The 21,127-nt window shown below is 35.7% G+C and overlaps 1 protein-coding gene across 7 annotated transcripts in view; it reads right to left on the reverse strand.

The window, feature by feature from the left end:
- Positions 1–7,267: 7,267 nt before the first annotated feature.
- Positions 7,268–21,127, reverse strand: part of RCOR3 (REST corepressor 3) — a 57,232-nt gene continuing 43,372 nt past the window's right edge. For 6 of the 7 annotated variants that reach the window (XM_034946173.3, XM_055108428.3, XM_055108442.2 and 3 more), the window contains 3 exons: positions 19,134–19,191; positions 10,326–10,567; positions 7,268–9,863 (listed from right to left, as the gene is read on the reverse strand). In XM_034946173.3, coding sequence (XP_034802064.1) covers positions 9,519–9,863; positions 10,326–10,567; positions 19,134–19,191 — 645 coding nt within the window. In that variant the 3' untranslated portion in view covers positions 7,268–9,518. The remainder of the gene's footprint in view (positions 9,864–10,325; positions 10,568–19,133; positions 19,192–21,127) is intronic. The other variant, XM_034946189.4, reaches the window with a different exon arrangement.

Genomic DNA, 21,127 nt, shown 5'->3' on the forward strand with positions numbered 1-21,127 from the left:
ACTGATCCCTCTGCTTCCATCAAATAACCTTTAGCTCAGCTCTGCCTGTCAGTGTGCTGACCACCACAAGAAGAGAGGTGGGGAGTACTGGGATGGGGCAGGGACCGATGTAAATTTTTTTAAGCCTCCCTTTGCAAAAGAACCTGTGTATGTGCATTCAGCAGCTGCACCTTTAACTTAGGAGCTTAAGAAAAAACCATGTTTCTTTTGTTCTACCTTGTTTTACTCTATTGTTACTTACTGTGTTATAGGGTCAGCACCAGTTGAAAAAAGCAGACCTGTACTGTTCCTATGGCCATATATTATGTATTTATTCCAGGGGATCCCCTGCTTGATACATAAACACACCCTTCTTTATTCCTGTTCATGGTTTAATTGTCTGATGGTCAGCCTTGGCTGGAGAAATGAGATTTTTATTGTTTTTACATTAGACCTCCTGTCTTCATTGTACACCTGGCTAAGTATGAATTCTGTCCTCTTTGACAGTTTCTTTAATAAGATTCACACATGCAATTCCTATCACTGCTAGGAAAACATTTTAACATATTAATTCTGCATAATCACCAGAAGCCATTACAATATAGATTTAAAAGTTATTGTTTAGCCTTAGGAATCATGAAGTAAGATAATAGGTTTGATTGGCACAGTTTGGTCTTGGATTTTGTAATAGGTTGGTAACAAGGAAGACCATTTATTTGGTATTTATTTTTGAGAATGGTGCTTACTCTATATGCTGAGATTTCAAGCAATGATCTTGGAACCCTGGTTAGTCACATCTTCCATTTCACAGAAAACAGGACAGAAGCATTAGAAAGAAAGAAAGGCATAAGCTCAGGAAGGGCCCATCCTAGGAAAAAACACAAAGTTCAAGGGTCTTTGACTCTAATCACACCTCAGTATTCCATGACCTTGCCACTTCTATCCTCTGAAATCCCATGCTACTTTCTGTTGGCACAAATGAGGGCCTCTCATTGTGATACAGGTTTTGTACAGCCCTTCCAGTTCCATACTTCTTCTTCCTTGTTTAAACAACTTTACTGATGTACTTTGAATAACATAAGATTCACCCAATTGATGAATTTTAGTAAATGTATACAGTTGTGCAGCCATAACCACAATGAAATTTTAGAACAAATCCATCTCCCCGTGTCCATTTGCAGTCAGTCCACACCCCCAGCCCTGGCCTCAGGCAAGAGATCTCCTTTGTCGCTATAACTTTGCATTTTTTTGAAAATTAATATGAATAAGGCCAGGCGCTGTGGCTCACGCCTGTAATTCCAGCACTTTGGGAGGTTGAGGCAGGTGGATCACAAGGTCAGGAGTTCAAGACCAGCCTGGCCAACATGGTGAAACCCTGTCTCTACTAAAAATACAAAAAAGTAGCTGGGTGTGGTGGCAGGCACCCATAATCTCAGCTACTCCGGTGGCTGAGGCAGGATTATCGCTTGAACGCAGGAGGCGGAGGTTGTGGTGAGCCGAGATGACACCATTGCACTCCAGCCTAGGCAATAAGAGCAAAACTCCATCTAAAAAAAAAAAAAAAAGAAAATTAATATGAATAAATATGTAGCAGTTTGTGTCAAGTAGGAAAATACTTTTGTCATTGATCCATGTTGGTGCATAAGTCATTAGTGTTTTCTTTCTTATTGTTGACTACCTCATACCATGCATAAAAATTAACCAGATGGAGCATAAGATCTAAATATAAGAACAAAACTATAAATTTCTAGAAAAAAACACCTGAAAATATATCACCAAAGCATGATCCATAATAGAAAAATTGTATTGATAGACCATTTTGTTTATTCCCCAGCTGATAGACATTTGGATTATTTCTAGTTTTTACAATTATAAATAATGCTGCTGTGAACATTTGAATAGAAGTTTTTGTGTGCACATACATTTTCATTTCTCTTTAGGTAGATGCCTAGGAGTAAAATTAATGGGTTGTATTGTAAGTGTACATTTAGTCTTTTAGATGTTGCCAAATAGGTTTCCAAAGTAGTTGTGTCATATTACATTTCTACCATCCATGTAAGAGGGTTCCGGTTTCTTCACATCCCTGACAACACTTGCTATTGTCAGTCTTTTTAATATTAGCTATTCTAGTGGGTGTTACAGGTAGCTCATTGTGGTTTTACTTTGCATTTCCTTTATGACTAATGATGTGATCATCTTTTTTTCCATTTGCATATCTTCTTCGGCAAATGTCTATCCAAATCTTCCACCACCCCGCTCTTTTTGTTCTATTATTGATTTGAAAGAGCGCTTATATTTGAATTGGAAGAGTTTGTTATATATTCTGGATACAAATCTTTGATCAGACATATGTTTGGCAGATATTTTCTCCTGACCGATGGCTAACCTTTTCATTTTCTTGTGTCTTTTGAAAAGGAACATTTTTAATTTTGATGAAATATAATTTATCAATTTTTTCTATTATGGATCATGCTTCAGTGATATATTTTCTCGTGTTTTTTTTCTAGAAAGTTATATTTTTGTTCTTTTTTGTTTGTTTTGGTTTTTTTTTTTTTTTTTTGGAGACAGAGTCTCACCCTGTCCCACCCATGCTGGAGTACAGTGGCGCGATCTTGGCTCACTGCAACCTCTACCTCCTGGGTTCAAGTAATTCTCCTGCATCAGCCTCCCGAGTACCTGGGATTACAGGCGTGCCCCACACACCTGGCTAATTTTTGTATTTTTAGTAGAGACAGGGTTTCACCATATTGGCCAGGCTGGTCTCAAACTTCCAACCTGAGGTGATCCGCCCACCTCGGGCTTCCAAAGTGCTGGGATTGCAGGTGTGAGCCGCCATGCTCGGCCATTTTTGTTCTTATATTTAGGTCTGTGTTCCATCTCATGTTTATTTTTATGCATGATGTGAGGGAAGGATCAAGGTTTATTGGAGGTTTTTTTTTTTTTTGCATGCAGATATTCTATCACTTCTGCCATTGAATTACACTGACACTTTCATTGAAAATTAGTTGATCACATATGTATGAGTCTATTTCTGGACTCTATTTTGTTCCATTGATCTATATGTCCATCATTACACCAATATCACAATCTTGATTATTGCATCTTTATAACAAATATGGAAATCAGTTAGTGCCAATCACCCAATTTTGTTCTTCTTCAAAATTGTTTTGTCTATTTTAAGTTAGGAGTTGCTGCCTGTTTTTGTAAATAAAGTTTTATTAACACATAGCTATATCTGTCCATTTATGTATTTTCTCTGGCTGTTTTTGAACGAAAATGGTAGAGGCCAGGATTTGCAACAGTTTGTGGACCACAAAGCCTAATATATTTACTATTTGGCTATTTATAGAAAAAGTTTACTGGCCCCTGTTCTAGGTCCTTTGCATTACCATATAAATTTCAAAATCAGTTTGCCAGTCTGTGCAAAATAAGCCTGCTAGGATTTTTATAAGAATTAGATTGAATCTATAAATCAGTTTGAGGAGAAATGCCATTTTAACAATATCAATCTTTCAATCCATGAACAGTTAGTTATTTAGGTCTTATTTCTCTCAGCAATATAGTTTTTCATGGACAAGTCTTGCACATTTTTGTTTATTCCTATTTTTTGATACTATCATGAATAAAATTTTAATTCCATTCTCAGATCACTTGTTGCCATTATATGAAAATACAATTGATTGTACATTGATCTTGTATCCTCTGATTTTCTTAAGCTTACTATTCTAGTTTTTGCAGGTTTCTTGGGATTTTTTACATACAATTTCATGTCATCTGCACATAAAAACAATTTTAGTTTTTCCTTTCCAATCTGTATATTTTTTTCTTGCCTATTGCACTGGCTATAACCTTCAGTAAACCACTGAATAGAGTTGTGAGTGCAGACATCCTTGCCTTGATTTCCATCCTGAGGGGAAGCATTCCTAGTTTTCTAAGTTTTAATCATGAATAGGTGTTGGATTTTGTCAAATATCTTTTCTGTGTCTATCAACATAATCATATGGCTTTTTTCCTTTATTTTATTAATATGATATATTGCAATGATTCTCAACTGGAGGTGATTTTGCTCCTTATGGGGCATTTGACCATGTCTGGAGACATTTTTGATTCTCAAACTGGGGAAGGGGGTTCTACTGGTATCTGGTGGGTAGAGGCTGAGGATTCTGTTCAACATTCTAAATGCACAAAAAAGAATTATCTAACCTAAAATGTCAGTAGTGCTGATATTGAGCAATATTTCATGTGCACATGGAAACAATGTTTATTCTGCTGTTGGGTAGAATGATCCCACATTTCAACTAGGTAAAGGTGTGTTATTCAAGTCATAGGCTGCAATCAAGGTGTTAGCTGGGTTCTGGTCATCTCAAGACCCAACTGGGGAAGGATCCATTTTCAAGTGCACATGGATGTTGGCAGGATTCAGTTCCTGGCAGGTTGTTGAACTGAAGGCCGAGTTCTTTGCTGGCTGTTAGCAAAAGGCTGGCTTCAGCTTTGTCACATTAGAGGTTCCTTAATTCTGCTGGCTTTTGTCATAAATGTATCCCCATCTGCTGGTAGCTCCTCCTCTGGCTTCCTAGCACTGCTAAGGGTTATTTTGGTTTTTCTATTTCTTGTCATTTCAGTAAGACTGGCGGGGGGAGATTATGGGTAAGAAAAGTAAAAGACTATGTCCAGTCTGTCATCTTGAACTGAAATTAATCTCTCCTTTTTGCACTGCACTTTAATTTTTTTAAAAAAATGAGCTGAGATTGCGCCATTGCACTCCAGCCTGGGTGACAGAACGAAACTCTGTCCAAAAAAAAAAAAAAAAAAGTCACAATACATTTCCCTTATTAAGAAGGGTATGGTATAAGTAGACATGTAAAAACCTCTAACATACATTGGGCAGGTACTACATGCCCCAGTTTATATATTCCTCCCCAAATGAGGAAAATGAGGCTCACAGAGATTAAGTAACTTGTTTAGTGGAGTTGGAAAACTCATTGTGTTAAAGGTTGGTGGGCAATTATTTTGCAAATATAGGCCACAAGCCCTCAATGATTCTGATTATTTTCAAACTCTTTTGGAAAAGATGAAGAGGCAGGATATCAACAAAATGGTCTTTGGATTAAAGGCCTCTTCAAGCCAAATCCTGTCAAATAAGAAAGCTGTTCCAGGTAGTAAACTAGACAGATCCCTCAAGAGATACCTTGTGTTGTGGTATTATTCAGCATCTTCTTAGTTATTGGTAACTGTACCTTACAAATAAGATTAAATTGTACAGAATAAAAATTTCACCTTTCTTAAAATAGTCCAAGGGAAGGAAACATATGAAGCATTCTGTGACATCAACTTTGACCTCATTTATATTGTGAAGACTGTTCTTAGATCTCTCCACTTCACATCACCAGCATTTTTTCCTTAGAGACCCTGCTCACCCAGATTCCTGCTTTAGGATTCTAAAGTTTAGATTACTGCATTGTAAAGACTGTTCCGTTTATTAATAAACAATTGTCTACTTTAAACCAAGTAATGACAATTGGCAAACATCTCAACCCAATATTAACTTCTGATCTTCACTGTTTCTCCCTTAGCTATATAGACTTAGGAGAGCAAAAAAGGGCAGATAAAGCCACACGGCCCTTTAGACACAGACTCACACATCTAGGAGCATTCCTTGTCATGTTTAATTCTCAAACTCCATTGTCACTAATATACTGCTGCAGAACATTCCTTCCCTAAGGCAGTTATGATAAAGAAGTTGTGGGGAGTTACACATGACCTACTGTTTCCTAGGTGAAAACAGTTCAGGTACTACCATAAATCAGATGTCAAAAGTTTCTTGTAGGCATTTTCTAATATGGAATGGTTTCTCAAACTTGATTCTTGGGTTCTTTCTGTATTCATTTATTCTGTTATTTTCTTATAAACGATGTAATCTATAATGAATGGCTAAATTTAAAAACACTTTTTTTCTTGTGTGTCCTCTAATAAGAATGTATTTGTCATTTATTTTGGGCATGCACAAAGAGAAAGATAGATTCTTCTTAGAGTTCTAAGTCAGATTACTATTCTTTTTGAGGAGATCCTGACACCCCAGTGTTAACTAGTTAGCAGTTATTAATATTCATAAATAACCTTTTGATAACAGGAGGGAACATAAAATTAATACAACATACTTCATAACTAAACTAGGTACTTTAACCCAAGTACAGTCATGCACCACACAATATTTCGGTCAGTGACTGCAAATACACTGATGTTCTTTAAAATTATAACATCAGCAGGGCGCAGTGGCTCATACCTGTAATCCCAGCACTTTGGGAGGCCAAGACAGGTGGATCACCTGAGATCAGGACTTCAAGATCAGCCCGACCAACACGGTGGAACCCCATCTCTACTAAAAAATACAAAACTTAGCCAGGTGTGGTGGCGGGCGCCTGTAATCCCCGACACTCAGGAGGCTGAGACAGGAGAATTGCTTGAGCCTGGGAGGCAAAGGTTGCTGAGCCAAGATCCCGCCACTGCACTCCAGCCTGTGCGACAGAGAGAGAACCTGTCTCAAAAAATAGATATATAAAATATTGTATTTTTACTATACCTTTTCTATGTTTAGATACACAGATATTACCACTGTGTTATAACTGCCTATGATATTCAGTACAGTATATTACTGTACAGCATAGGACTGTTGCCTAGGAGCAAAGGCTATACCATATAGCCTAGGTGTGTAGTTGACTTTGCCACCGATGTTGGTACAAGTACAATCTGATTCATAGCACAAAAGAATCGCCTAACAGCACCTTTCTCAGACCATATCCCCGTTGTTAAGGGCATGACTGTACTTGCAATTTTTAATATTCTTAAAAATGATAGTCACGTTCTTGGCTTGCTCTCTACATCTATTCCTAAAAAGAATGTAGGCCTACATTAAGACAAAATTTTATATTATTTCACCTTTATTTTATATTCTATTTTACTCAATTGCAAGCTTATTAAGAACATAAAAAGTTTGATCATAACTTACTCTTACCTCATCCATATTACACTAGAATTAAATCATATAGAAAAACATTTTTTCCATTAGTTTTATAAGATGTATCCACAGTGTGGTTTATTTTTAGTTATGTAATTTTAAAAAACCACTTTGGTGTAGATTTCTCAAAAATGATAACCCTGAAATTAATGAAAATTGTCATTAAAAGATTTCTAGTTTTGCTTTTATAAAAATCATTATTTCGAATTTCACAGTGAAGAGGTACTAAATTCCTCATAGAACATGAAATTATATAAAAATAGAAGACATAGACATCTTTAAATCTTTAATCCTTTGATTAAGCAGCAAGCATATCACTCTTCCAGGCCAAACACTGCTTAAACAAAAAAGAAAAATAATGACGTGCAAAATATTTACAAAATATGCAAAGCACACAATAAAGACATCTCACTATATACATGTGTCATATTACTAATGAAGCTAACGTTTTTCTACTGTGTGCTCTAATGCATGTAAATCAAATTACAGCACATCCCTCAGATACAGCACCTTGGCCCATGTCTGGGATAGAACAGATTTTTTAATGAATCACAATATACTGAACAGCTGGACAGATGCTGGTGCTGACCAACTTGACTGACATATCCCACATACTGTGTACTGAAGGTCTACTGACAAGAGACAAGACAATAAACGCTGTAAAGGTATAGTATGCACATATGTAAGACAATCTAAGTGCTTTAAAAAATGTTTTAGATATTTTAAGATATTTAACTGTCCCCTGTGGCTTTTAAGGAAAAAATAAGTATAAATTCTTGAATATTAAGAATTTTAAATCAGCTAAATTCAGGGCCAAGAACTATTTAAGATGATTCAATGAGAAAGAAAAGGACCTAACCTGGAAAAAGTTTCAGATATGCCAGTACGTAGGGTATTTATGGAAATACGCAGTCTAAAATTAAAAATTAAAACTAATCAATGAATTTAAATCTATAGCACTTTAAGGCTGTGGAGCCAACAATAGGGAATACTTTGGGAACACATGATCTTTCAAAACATAAATTAGGGCCTTAGATGTTGACTATTTTGTGAAGTATTCTACACGTGATAAGAATGTGAATGTGCAAACATTTAGCCTATGTCCACTAGTATAGCAATCTAAGTGATCTGTCTGTCCCTTTGCACAAATAATGATTCCAATATGAAATCATTGTATCAAAAATATTAATTACACATTGTTGAAATACTATCACTTGTAAAATATTCTTTGTTAAGTACTTAATGATTATGGGTTGAATTAAGAAGACTTGATGTCTTTTTGTTTTTCTATAAAAAGGGGTCTCAGCATTTTTAGTTAACAGCACAACTGTGACAATATACTGATACATCTTTAGATAACACAGAACAAATTCTTATTTTATGAAATAATGTTGATGATTTAACCCTACACCAATCCCACGAATACAGGTTGGCTGCAAGGAATACACAAATGTATCCAAATAGTACAATAGATTTATCAAGAAAACACCTTTCATATTAAATGCAGACCATATTATTAAGTATGAGGGCAATTTTAAGTTCAGAAACCAAACACGTAAAGGGTACTGTAAAGAAATGCTTCCATAACCACTGTGTCTACATAACTAACAAAATATAATTCTTCTCCAAAGTCCCCAGATGTAGGCAACTACTAGTTAAAAGCAGATAGCATTTAGAAACAAAAAAAAAAACTCCATTTTCAAGGAACTTAAAGAGATTGTATTTCAACAAATTAAGTCCTCATTTGTATGCAAAATTATTCTTCCAATCCTCTCATTACTGACAGATGATGAGTCAATGACCTTTAAACAAGGACTCTGCGCTAGGACCCTAAACTGTATGTTAAAGGGTTAGTAGGTTCAGTACATTCTTTGTGGTTTTATATAATTGCTTTGCAATTGATTAAATTGCTTTCTTTTAAAGGAATATATTAAAATTCCTTTAAAAAAAAAAGCAACATTTTTTGAAAGAAGGGATATGCAGCTATAATTTCTTAAATATGCATAAAATGAACATATGTCAAAATCGGAAATGCTGGCTATTCTTGCACTCCTAACATAGGAAAATGGTTTTTAAAAAATTAAATTAAAGAAAAAAGCCAAACATCCTTAACTTAAGAAACTTAAGGAGTTTTCACAATTCCTAAGTCAATATTCCTGTACTAAGAGCCTTGACTATGAAGAGGCAGGAATATAAAGAACCTCAATAAAATAAATACAGTAAAAACAAAACAAAAACTTGGTATATAGAATACTTAAATCTTTTTTTTTTCCTTTTATGAGATCAACATTGCTGAACATATACTCTAGAAAGGAGGCTAACTGGAGGCTTTTTGTTGTATAACATTTTAGTCTAGTGAACTGAAAAATTTCTTAGACATCCACTTATGCTAGTCCACTGCCACAGAACTAGTTCGCAGCCTCAGTATCTAGAAATGATTATTCTTTCCTCTTTTTCATCAGTCAGATGAGCATTGGTATAATGATGGGGTGAAAAGTTACTGCAGCTGTGTCCAATTTAATTTTTAGTGCAGTGAGGACTGTGAATCTGTCTGAATTCCAATAAGTGATGGTGGCTGTTGGCCACCAACCGTGGACAACACCGGTCTTGGGTTTAGACGGGGTGGCATAGAATTAGCAGGGCGAATAAGAGGTGGTGGAGGCTGATTTAAAGTTGGCCGGGGCTGGATGAACCGAGCCTGCTGCTGGAGTGGAGGAGGCTGCCGGTGAAGAGCCGGGGCAGCAGGCAGTGTTGGACGAAGAAGTGGTGGAGGCTGGTTCAGAGTGGCAATAGGGGCTGTTGGTGTTGGAGTGGATGATGGGGCAGGAGGTGATGGACCCAGTGTCCGAGGAGCCTGTGGGGTCTGTGCCTAGAGGTGAGGAAACAAAAATACACGTATGAGATGTAAGTCCTAATGAACTTAATACAATATAGTTTGGGCTGTCACAGGAAAAACAAAACAAATCAAAACAAAACAAAAACATAACACCAGTGTTTATTGGAAGCACAAGCTTCTTTTATTTTAAACAAAACAAAACCAAAAACCAAAAACCAACGAGGCTACCAAACAGGCATCTTTATTTGTAAACAGCTTAACACTGAAAATAAAAATAAGACTATGAAAGAACAATACACTCTCCATTCTTCTAGAATCAGAACTTAGCATGTCATTATGACTTAAGAGTCACGAGAGATGCACCACTGAAGAAGTGTATTGTCAACCTTTCATGCTCAATTTAGCTAGCCCTCTTGACAAATTAACCTTACAGAATACCACACAAAATGGTGATTCCTCAACTCATATTAGCTCAAATTCCATACACAAACACACCTCCTCTTCTTCATCAGTGCTCTTCCCTGATGGCACATTAGAAGCACTTTTTGTCTCCTCCCCTAAAGTAGAAGCATCACCATTAGAAGCCTGGGTTCCTTGTTCTGCTTCCCACTCCTGCAATACCTCCTCTAAGTTAAACCGACGCCTGTAGTTTACAAAGAAGTTCTTCACTTGGCCAACAGTCTTGTTGCCAATTACATCTGCAATAGCTTGAAAATCTTTACCATATTTGCGGACACCTGGAAGGCAAAGTAAATAATACACCTGTGAAGGATCAATAAGGAGAGCTGTGTGTACTATACATCATGCACACACAAAAGATACCAGCAATGAAATTCCTTTCTGATAAACTCTGCTCATTTCTCAATTCTGAGATAGAGGCTAAGATATCAGGGTCACAGATGAAAACTATCAGTTATGTCATTTCATCGAGCCAGCCACTTGCCTTCAACTGAACAATCAGAAACTTACCATTTTTTACATACTCAGTTATTTTCTCCAATCCTCTCTTGAACTCTCAAATACAGTCCATTTATTGTAAAGCATTGAATTCTTTGTTCCATCCTCAATTCCACATTCATTTATTTCCCTAGTAGCCAGTCACCTAAATTTGAGCAACATCGTTTGTAAACAAAACTGGATGGGAATGAGCCATCTCTCTTATCCCCTCAATGGACTGAGTGAGTAGCCTTAGGGTTCCCCCATTAAGAAAAGCATTATAATTTTGGTCTTAATACTAACTTCAACATGAATACTTGCCTATAGCACCAGGGTACCAACAAATTGAAATTAGATAAGAACTTAAACATGAAAAGCAGGAGAATCATCACAAGTTGGTGGATTTTGAAAAAAGAGAAGATTTTTTTTCAGAGTCAGTTGGATTTTAACTCATCTAGTAGTTTTAAAGACTGAATGGATGAAAGATGATAGCTTAAAGAATAAGGTAACAGTAATGACTACCTGAAGAGCACTTGTGCTCATCATCACTACCTTAAACTTAAGAAGGGATATTTATTGTTAATTGAGAACCTAACTTTACACTAAGGAAGTTTCATTATAATAAAGGGTAATAATTGATTTAAGAAGTTGAGATTGTTAACTATACTATAGAATTTTAAATAGATAATAATTTCCTCTTAAGGGAATTCTAAAAGAAGTTCACAGACTCATTCTAGAAGGAGATGCACTTAGCTCAAAATAGAAAAGTTGCTGAAAATTTTTATAATTTGATAACTGCTTTTAAAAATACCAGAAAACAGTAACTCACTAATGAAAGAGATGAGAAAGGAGACAAAAATATGGGGGCTTAAATTAATAACATGTATATGATCACAGATGAGAGAATAATATATGGATATGTTAATACCCAGCAGAAATGCTATTCTTACCAATACCAATTAATATGAAATACTCAATTACCCTAAAGCACTATCATGATGTAACAATCCCACTTTTAAATTCTGCTTTATTTTAAATTGAGAATTTGGAAATAAGCATTTCTGACTACATTAAACTAGCTGGGCTTGACTCTAAGGGGAATTCCTTTAAGAGCATTCTGGACAGGAGGTCTGACATTATTATCCTCTAATTATATCCCATTTTTAAGGTAGAGTTTTGGGTTTGTAAGCTATGCTCATTTGCTGTGTTCTCAAAGGAAAATACATGTACATGACAATAAAGTAACAATGATAGACATTGTTTATAATGTTTTATCAGCATAAATGAATTTATACTCCCTTTAAACCCATGAGGTTGATTTCCAGTTTGAACTTCACAGTTAAGTATAAATTCTAATAGTGACTAGATTCCACTGAGAGTTTATTTGGTAATAAAAATCCAAGGTTATTTCACAGGAGTTACTGTTATATATTCAAGTACTTCTCTACTACTTTTACATTTTAGAAAATAGCAACTCTTAGAAGGGTGAGTCTCTGTGCCATTTCTAAATTCTAAACTTGAGTTTGCTGCAGTGAAGAATAACTACTAATTAGAAACCAAATATAGTGTTCTATCAGTTACTAATTTTCATAAGGGACGCTTAATTTACATTCTAGCAAGGCCAAACCTACTGAATACATGAGTTTAGAAGTGAAAACCTTAAATAAGTCTAGGATTAGACTGTATTCCTAGGAAGAAGTCACATTAAAACTAACTCTGACTCCAAGTCTAAAGATATTATAAACCTCAGAACACTTATTTTGCAAAACATATTCCAAAACTCTAAGTTGTCCCCAAGTCTAATTCCATTAAATAAGTGCCCCTTCTTCTGACTATACTCCTTTTGATCTTCCACTTCTTAATTTTCCCTTGTTCAATGGACTTTACCTTGTCACCAATATTGTTACATTTGTAAAATTATACACCTTAAACTCAAAACTACTTCCTGTAAGAGCTTTAGTGTTTCTAGAGATGTTCAATGTCAACAACTTTTTCTAACTCACCCAGGTATGCTTATAATTAACTATAATATGCTTATAATTAACTCATGTATGCCAGTCTAAACTCTTAAAGCTCAGACCACACTGTAGACTTCTGTAGTTTGGCTGAGGATTCCAACCTCAGATATTCCAACCTAGATATTCCAACAAATATCTAGGCACATTTGTTCTCATCCTGTTCTCATCCACATTTGTTCTAATCCCCTCATCCTGAAGATGGCTGGACAGGGTCTAGGATGGCTGGACAGGGTCTGGAATAGCTGGAGCTCCTTGGCAGTCTCATTTGGACAAGAGCAGCTTCATCTGCTTGCCCTAGTGTGTTGTGACAAATTTCATAATTTTCTCTGTGTACCATGATGTGAAAAAGGTTGGAAAGTACTGTCCTAGAAAATACAAAGCAGCACTAGCATTACTACAATGCTGAGTACACGGGAAGTGCTTAGGAAATAAGGAAATACGATTTTTCTTCCCTATAAAGCCTCATTCTATTGTTCTTCCCTAAACCACAAGAGGTATTAGATATATATGGCTGAATTCTTCATCACCTTCACACTCAGAACGGCATGGCTCAAGAGCACTTTGGTTAGAAGATGGAACTCTTAAGCTCTATACTGTTGCTAGCAACTAAGCAAACTCTAGTGAAACCCCAAATGACTCAATGAGACTGCTCCTTTAAAAGAATCTCCAGTGAGGCGTCTGAAACAACTAGCAGGTGGTAGTGATAAGCAGCAACTAACTTTAACAACTTACGGCATCAGAGCTACCCGAGTTTCAGTCTGTCCCTGGGGGAAGGGCACTCCATTATTTTTTCATAGTTGATAAAATCTGATTACTTTCTCAGGAAGGGAGTTAAATATGATTAAGTCAATCTCTCTTCCTGAAGATGTAAAAGGTATGCTTGAACCATAGTTGTTAAAGTCTCACTTCTAGGAAAAGAGGTCGTTTTCAAAGGTTGGTGGAATAAACAGGCAAATAGTAAGTTTCCCAGGAAGAAAAAAATTGTTTTCAGTCAAATTTCTAAATTTCATTTGAAAGTTACAATGAAACAACTTGGCTTTCTATGCTGGCAGATGATATCTTATAATCTTTAATATGTAAAGTTTTATTTGGGAATTAACATAAAAATATAAGTCAATAGGATATTCTGTTATCATTACATTTTATGAAAGCCCACATATTCCAACCAGGAATCTATATTACCCAACACAAAAACATCTTTTTTAAACATTTCTTGTTAACACTTTTAACTTGCTAAAGATATTTTTATTAGCAGTAGAGACTTTAGCATAGCCATTATCTGAATTATCAGACATTCTGAATTAGTGGAGTCTGTCCATACAATTTTTTTGTTTTAATCTTTGGCTAGTAAGATTGTGGTAACTTCAGGAGAATTTATGTGGTATTTCCCAACTGTGAAAATGGAATCTGAATTTTTTTTTTTTTTTTTTTTTTTATGTTTAGCTAGAAAGGATAGCATGGATAGCTACCTTTGGTATGTTTAAAACAATTTTTTAAAATTTGATTTTGGGGCCAGGCATGGTGGCTCATGCCTGTAATCCCAACACTTTGGAAGGCCAAGGCAGACAGACCACTTGAAGTCAGGAGTTCGAGACCAGCCTGGCCAAAATGGTAAAACCCAGTTTCTACTAAAAATACAAAAATTAGCTGGGTGTGGTGGTGAATGCCTGTAGTCCCAGCTATTCGGGAGGATGAGGCACAAGAATCGCTTAAACCCAGGAGGTGGAGGTTGCAGTGAGCCGAGATACTGACACTGTGCTCCAGCCTTGGTGACAAAGTGAGACTCTGTCTCAAAAAAAAAAAATTGATTTTGGACTACAAAAAAAAAAAAAAACAAAAAAACATCCAAAAGACGAAACATGGTAAGCTGCTTATGGGTAGTGAAATTTCAGAGGATTTTTTTTCTGGCTTTCACAGCAAAATTTCTTAAAGTGAACATGTACTTAGTTTAACTGGGAAACATTAATTTTTCAAAAATATATTTTTGAAATAATAGGAATACAATAACATCTAGAAACTCCAGGGATATGATTCTTTTCTATCATTAAGACATACGTTTTAAACTCAAGCCATTTGGGAGCGTGTATTTCTTTCCACTTCCTGTAAATCTCTTCAAGAATTCCATATTAAGAGGTAGAAAAGGTAGCAATAGCAGCAGAACAGTGACTGATGTATACATGGAAGGGGCTAAAAGTCAAAATCACATTATAAGTTACATTCCATTACAAAAATGCTGGAAATTTTGAATCATTAATTATTTAATGTAAGTGTATCAGAGGGCTGACAATTATACTTTTGAACCTCTGTTCTTATGGTGTCTGTTATAATAGAAAAATAATCTCTAAAGCAAAAGGGTGCTTTTCAGATGGAAAGATATGCATCTCCTTGTTCCACTTCCTTTTGATCATTCATGTACTATGTTACCATCCTTTTATTTTTAATCAACTGCCAAATCTACTTTTTCTCCTTTACAAACCCTTCTATCTTTTTGTTAGTACAAGAGAGAAGACAATTTCTAGACTTGCAACTTCATTTATCTTAAAAAGGTGAATGAACTACAAGAAAAGGTAACTTTTACTATAAGCATAAGCCACCTGAACATAGTTCTGTCATTTTCTGTTTTATATTAAAAGGTAGTAATTATAAAAAATAACTAAACATAAAAAATAATTATATAAAAAATAACTAAAGTTGACATCTTTATACAATTGGAAAAAATTTTGTTTATCCTAAAGTAGCATAAATTTTAGTTGGGAAGCATTTTTTTTTAAGCAGTAATGACTAGGAAATGAATATATTTAAGAGGTGGCTTATAATTAAAATGGCAAATACTGTATACCATGCTTCTAGCCTCTACACACTTTAAAAAAGTGTTTTGTACTATAATTTAAATGTCTTGTTTTTTGAAAACAGCTAACCATCATTCCATTTTACAAGGAAAAAAGATACACCTAGAATAATCTAATTCCTTTTTAAATTCTTTTAAATTCCTTTTTAAATTCTTTTTTTTTTTGAGTCAGAGTCTCGCTCTGCTGCCCAGGCTGGAGTGCCATCTTGGCTCACTGCAACCTCCACCTCCCAGGTTCAAGCAATTCTCCTGCCTCAGCCTCCCAAGCAGCTGGGACTACACGTGTGCACCACCATACCTGGCTAATTTTTTGTATTTTCAGTGAAGATGGGGTTTCACCATGTTGCCAGGCTGGTCTTGAACTCCTGGCCTCAAGTGATCCACCTACCTCAGCCTCCCAAAGTGCTAGGATTACAGGCGTGAGCCACCACACCCAGCCCCTTTAAAAATTCTTAATTTCTGAATTCTGTTTATCATATGAATATCAAGTTGGATTTTAGGATAACTTCTAAAAGCATTATAGGTTAGAAAAAATATGTATATATGTATAAGCTACAAACAGGAATATTTTATCATTAACACAAATATAGAAAGATCATTATTGGTCATAATAAAATTTGGTCATAATAAAAATTTAGATACTTAGGGTTGGAACACATGATAAAAACTGTAGAAATACCTTTCCTGGCAAATATTTTAAGAGGATTAAATTAGCAGTATTAATGATATCCTACCTGGAGACTCTTGAAGAATTCTATTAAAATTACAACATAGGTAGAACTAGAATTAACATAATAAAGTGACTGATTACAAAAGTGTAAACAGACATTCCTATTTGATCTGAGCATGGTTCCCCTCACTTCTGATTAAGAGAGAAAGAAGGGAAACTTATTTAAATGGTTAACATTTAGTTAACAACAATATGAGTAGATGGAACAGGAAAATAAGGTGGGAAATACATATTTAAGCCCTACGAAAGGAAATGATCTCAATATGTTTGGTTTCAAAAGAGTTGTAATAAAAAAGCTTATTTAATAGTAAAGTTGTAAATCTCACTAGTTGCCCAGAGTCAATGTTTTTTTCTGCAGGTCACTGTAATAGTCTTCTACTATGAGCCAGATAAAATAAAGCATTTAACAAATAAGTGTCAAATCAGAAATATATGTGTAAAATGTCTTGAATATAAAGTGCTATACAAATTAAAACATGTTAATATCAAAACAGTTTATTATTACTTTGTAAAACTAAAGTATGAAGGTTTACCATACTTTTTTTTTTTTAAAAAAGAAAAAACAAAAACAATTGCCTGCTAAGGTAAGTACTTCTAGATAGTAAACTGTGTATTAAAAGACCCTGCAATTACGCCCCTTAACTGCACTGAAACTCAGGTACAGGGGACGTTACTACATGATTATACTATTTATAAGACACACTTCTGACCACTATATAAATGCATGGGCACATAAGACAATATGACACTTTAAAATTCTCTTTAAAATAGCTATTTTATATAGGGCACAAATAGCCTTATATAGTTTTATTTTATGTAACAACAACAAAAACCCAAAAATGAAAACAAAAAAATCCAAAGAATAAAACAGACATTAACACCATTAACACATTATTAAGAAAGTGCCTCTGAAATCCTGCGAACATGCGTACTTCCATACAAACTCCTGCATTAGTGTAACTTACAGGGTTACTTTTTAAATGTACATAGTATAATACTGAATATACCTCAGTACAGAGGAAATGTTTGGTTATATATATGACTACTCCTTTTATTTTAATATTTGTAAGTTATGTCCACATATATAGTTCAAACTATATATTTAGATATTACCACTGCTCTTCCTTTGAATGCAGCTTTGGGTAATATCCAACCCAGCCACAAGATTCAATGGACTCTATAACTTAAATTACTCTGTAGAGCAATATCAAATACTGAGTGCTGTGTAGAGAAGTATTAGCCTAGATTTTCCTATGACATTCTTTTCAGAAAATTCTTTCACTGGGAAAATTTCTTAAAAATACAGAGTTAATATACTAATCTTTAAACAACTGAATACTGGAAATCAGGGTTCAGTTTTTACCAGGCTACTAAGATAGAGGGAAATACAGACTTTACATGAATAAAAAGCAATGCCTATTCAAAATGACTATATTAAACATGTAGGCCATTGCTCTAAAGGAATATAAAGCAGCCACTGAAAATGCTAATTTTTTAAACAATAATTTAAATTAGCAGAGTCTAATTTAAAAACAGCTATTTTTGAACATTATGAACTAACTAAACCTTGTTTTGACTCATTCAGAAACTCAGTTCTATAATTACAGATGTGCCCAATGCACATCCAGCACCCTGTGTCATAGTATCAATTCTTTATGAAATGACTGTGCTATGCTGCATAGGCCAAAGCAAGGGCTGACATCATCCTGCTGGCACCCTCCTGTGACATTTTCAAATCATGCTGGCTGGCTAATTCTTACTCTCTCTAATACAAACTGCGGAGTCATCCATCAGTCGATCAATCGGAATGATGTCTGCACAGCATTTTTGTATTAAGTATGTTCTCTGAAGACTATTTGGCAACATTTTAAAAGGTATGCTTATATGTTTCATTGGGGCCCCACTATCTCACAGTAGTTAACCTAGATTTAAAAAAAAAGCTATTAGCACTCAACACAGAGGTGCTCAGCCAGGAAGAAACAAAATGTAGACCAAACTTTAAACTGTACAATCAGACCTGCACATAAATTTATCATGAAGAGGAAACAAATCTGTAACAATGAATAAAAATATACAACTTGTCTTTAAGTCATTTAAACATGAGAAAATCCAAGTTTATGCTTCCAATTTGCCCATGGGTATTCATAATACAAAAAGTCTTCTACCATATAATTCAACAAAACATTCTTAGAAATAGTGCATTTAAAATGCTGAATGTGATTTTTTGATATCGCTCTTAAGTCTCCTTTAAAAAATATACCTATTTAAAATCAGGTTTCTAAGCATTCAGTGGTACATCTCTTAAGGGAAGTATGAAACACTGAAAGTTAAACATGTAGTTAATATTTTCAATCCTGACATTTATCAGATAAACACTATTTTGCAGAGTAGAGAAATCAGAAACATCTATAGTTTATTGATGCTTTTAACTATGAGTTATCAATGAATGATATATAGTAAGAATGAACCCAACTGCAGGAATACCAAAGGAGAAGCACAGAGAGCCCATGTGACTTTTTCATGCTTAATTATCACCATCAATTATTTAGTGCTGAGAATGCATTACGTGCTGTTCAGGACTCAAAATGCACATAGACTTGAGTATGTCACATCCACAAATACAATACAGAATTCCTGGTCACCAGGACTTTGTGATAAACACAAGAGCCCTTTCTTGATCAATTTCTAAAGGAAGGGAAGAACTAGAGTAGTCACCTTTCATGACAAATTAAATAATTATTAACAACAATAACTGCTTATCTTTAATATACCTTGCACTGCTAGAAGCTGCTCCTCTGTGGTCCAACGGGCATTAATTTTCTGATTTGACTACAAAATTAAAGAGAAGTTTCCTAATGAGGATATGAAGACAGACATTTTCCAAAGCGCTTATTTTTTTAAATTTTCATCAAATCACAGACATGAGATTACTACAACTCTGATTCATGAAGATTCCATTTTTAGAAAGATTAAAAATATATATTCTGAGTTACCTTTTACCCATTCAGAAAGATAATGAAAGGGAAATGTACCAATTTGCAAGAAGGAACAACATTCGCATTTATGCTCTAATTAGAGATATCAAAACATGAGAAAGTCTATTAGTTTCCCATTTCCCAACTATAATATTCCTATCACACGTTGCAGATACTAATTTTCGCCTCGTTTTAAACATTTAAGAGACTTTCTTTTCCTTTTTTTTTTTTTTTTTTTGAGACAGGGTCTTATTCTGTTGCCCAGGCCGGAGTGTGCAGTGACATGATCACAGCTCACAGCAACCTCAAAATCCCAGGCTCAAGCGATCCTCTTACCTCAGCCTCCCAAGTAGTGGCTGAGACCACCGGCGCGTGCCACCACACTCAGCTAATTTTTTTTTTTTTTAGAGATGAGGTCTCGCTATGTGGCCAGGCTGGTCTCAAACTTCTGGCCATAAGCAAGAAACTTTATTTTCTTTCTCCCTCTGATGCCCAGGCTGGAGTGCAGTGGCATGATCTTGGCTCACTGCAACCTCCGCCTCCCACGTTCAATTGATTCCCCTGCCTCAGCCTCCTGAATAGCTGGGATTACAGGCACCCACCACCACGTCTGGCCAATTTTGTATTTTTACTGGAGATGAGGCTTCACCATGTTGGCCAGGCTGGTCTCAAACTCCTGACCTCAAGTGACCTGCCTGTCTGGGCCTCGCAAAGCGCTGGGATTACAAATGTGAGCTACTGCACCCAGCTGAAACTTTATTTTCTTTACAGAGGATCTATGACTCTAAAATTTCTTCCCTTCATATTTAAGATTAAACCTATCCTTACTCCCCGAAAACAGTGGTATAAATTATCACAGGACTACAGAACAGGCCTAAGTCCTAAAATATTTTTTTTTTTTTTTTTTTTTTGAGACAGTCTGGCTCTGTCGCCCAGGCTGGAGTGCAGTGGCATAATCTCGGCTCACTGCAAGCTCTGCCTCCCAGGGTTCACGCATTCTCCTGCCTCAGCCTCCCGAGTAGCTGGGACTACAGGTGCCCGCCACCACACCAGGCTAATTTTCTTGTATTTTTAGTAGAGACGGGGTTTCACTGTGTTAGCCAGGATGGTCTCCATCTCCTGACCTTGTGATCTGCCTGTCTCGGCCTCCCAAAGTGTTGGGATTACAGGCGTGAGCCACCACGCCCAGCCAAAATATTTCTTAAAATTTCTGAAGCAGAAAGTGATCCTGGTAAGAATATTTTTTCTCCAGACACCCCCAATATTTCTCCCCACAAAAATCCTAAATTTAGGATTTTCAGTATGGTAATATTACAACAGCAAATATCTAATCAGACTTCATTAGTGTATACCCACTGAGTGGTAAATCAAGGACCTTTGACAGTAGATGGACAGAAATAACTACACCAGCATGCAGGGGTTTGAGAAGGAACTGCCAAGATAAAGTGGCTTGGTGTAATACCGGGGCATGTTGGGCAAAACAGAAAGAGGGCTTCTTTTGAGAAGGGGCATTTAGGTCTTACTTCACTCATGGTCTTAGCAATAAGAGTTTCTATAGCACACAGAGGTTCTAGGTAACACCAGCTTTCTCACCAAAAGTAAGGAGGTGCAAGTACTCAGGATGAAGAATGAAACAAAAACCCAAAGTTAAAAAAAATTTGTTAGAGGAGAAATGAAAAAGTAAAAAAACGGAGTTAGAATTAAGGAGAGAAAAACCTAAAACAAACCACTATATTCCAGATGAGGAGATTAAAAAGGGACAGCAGAGCAGGCAAGGTAGTAGACAGTGG

Source organism: Pan paniscus, chromosome 1, assembly GCF_029289425.2.
Source record: "Pan paniscus chromosome 1, NHGRI_mPanPan1-v2.0_pri, whole genome shotgun sequence".
NCBI classification, from domain to species: Eukaryota; Metazoa; Chordata; class Mammalia; order Primates; family Hominidae; genus Pan; species Pan paniscus.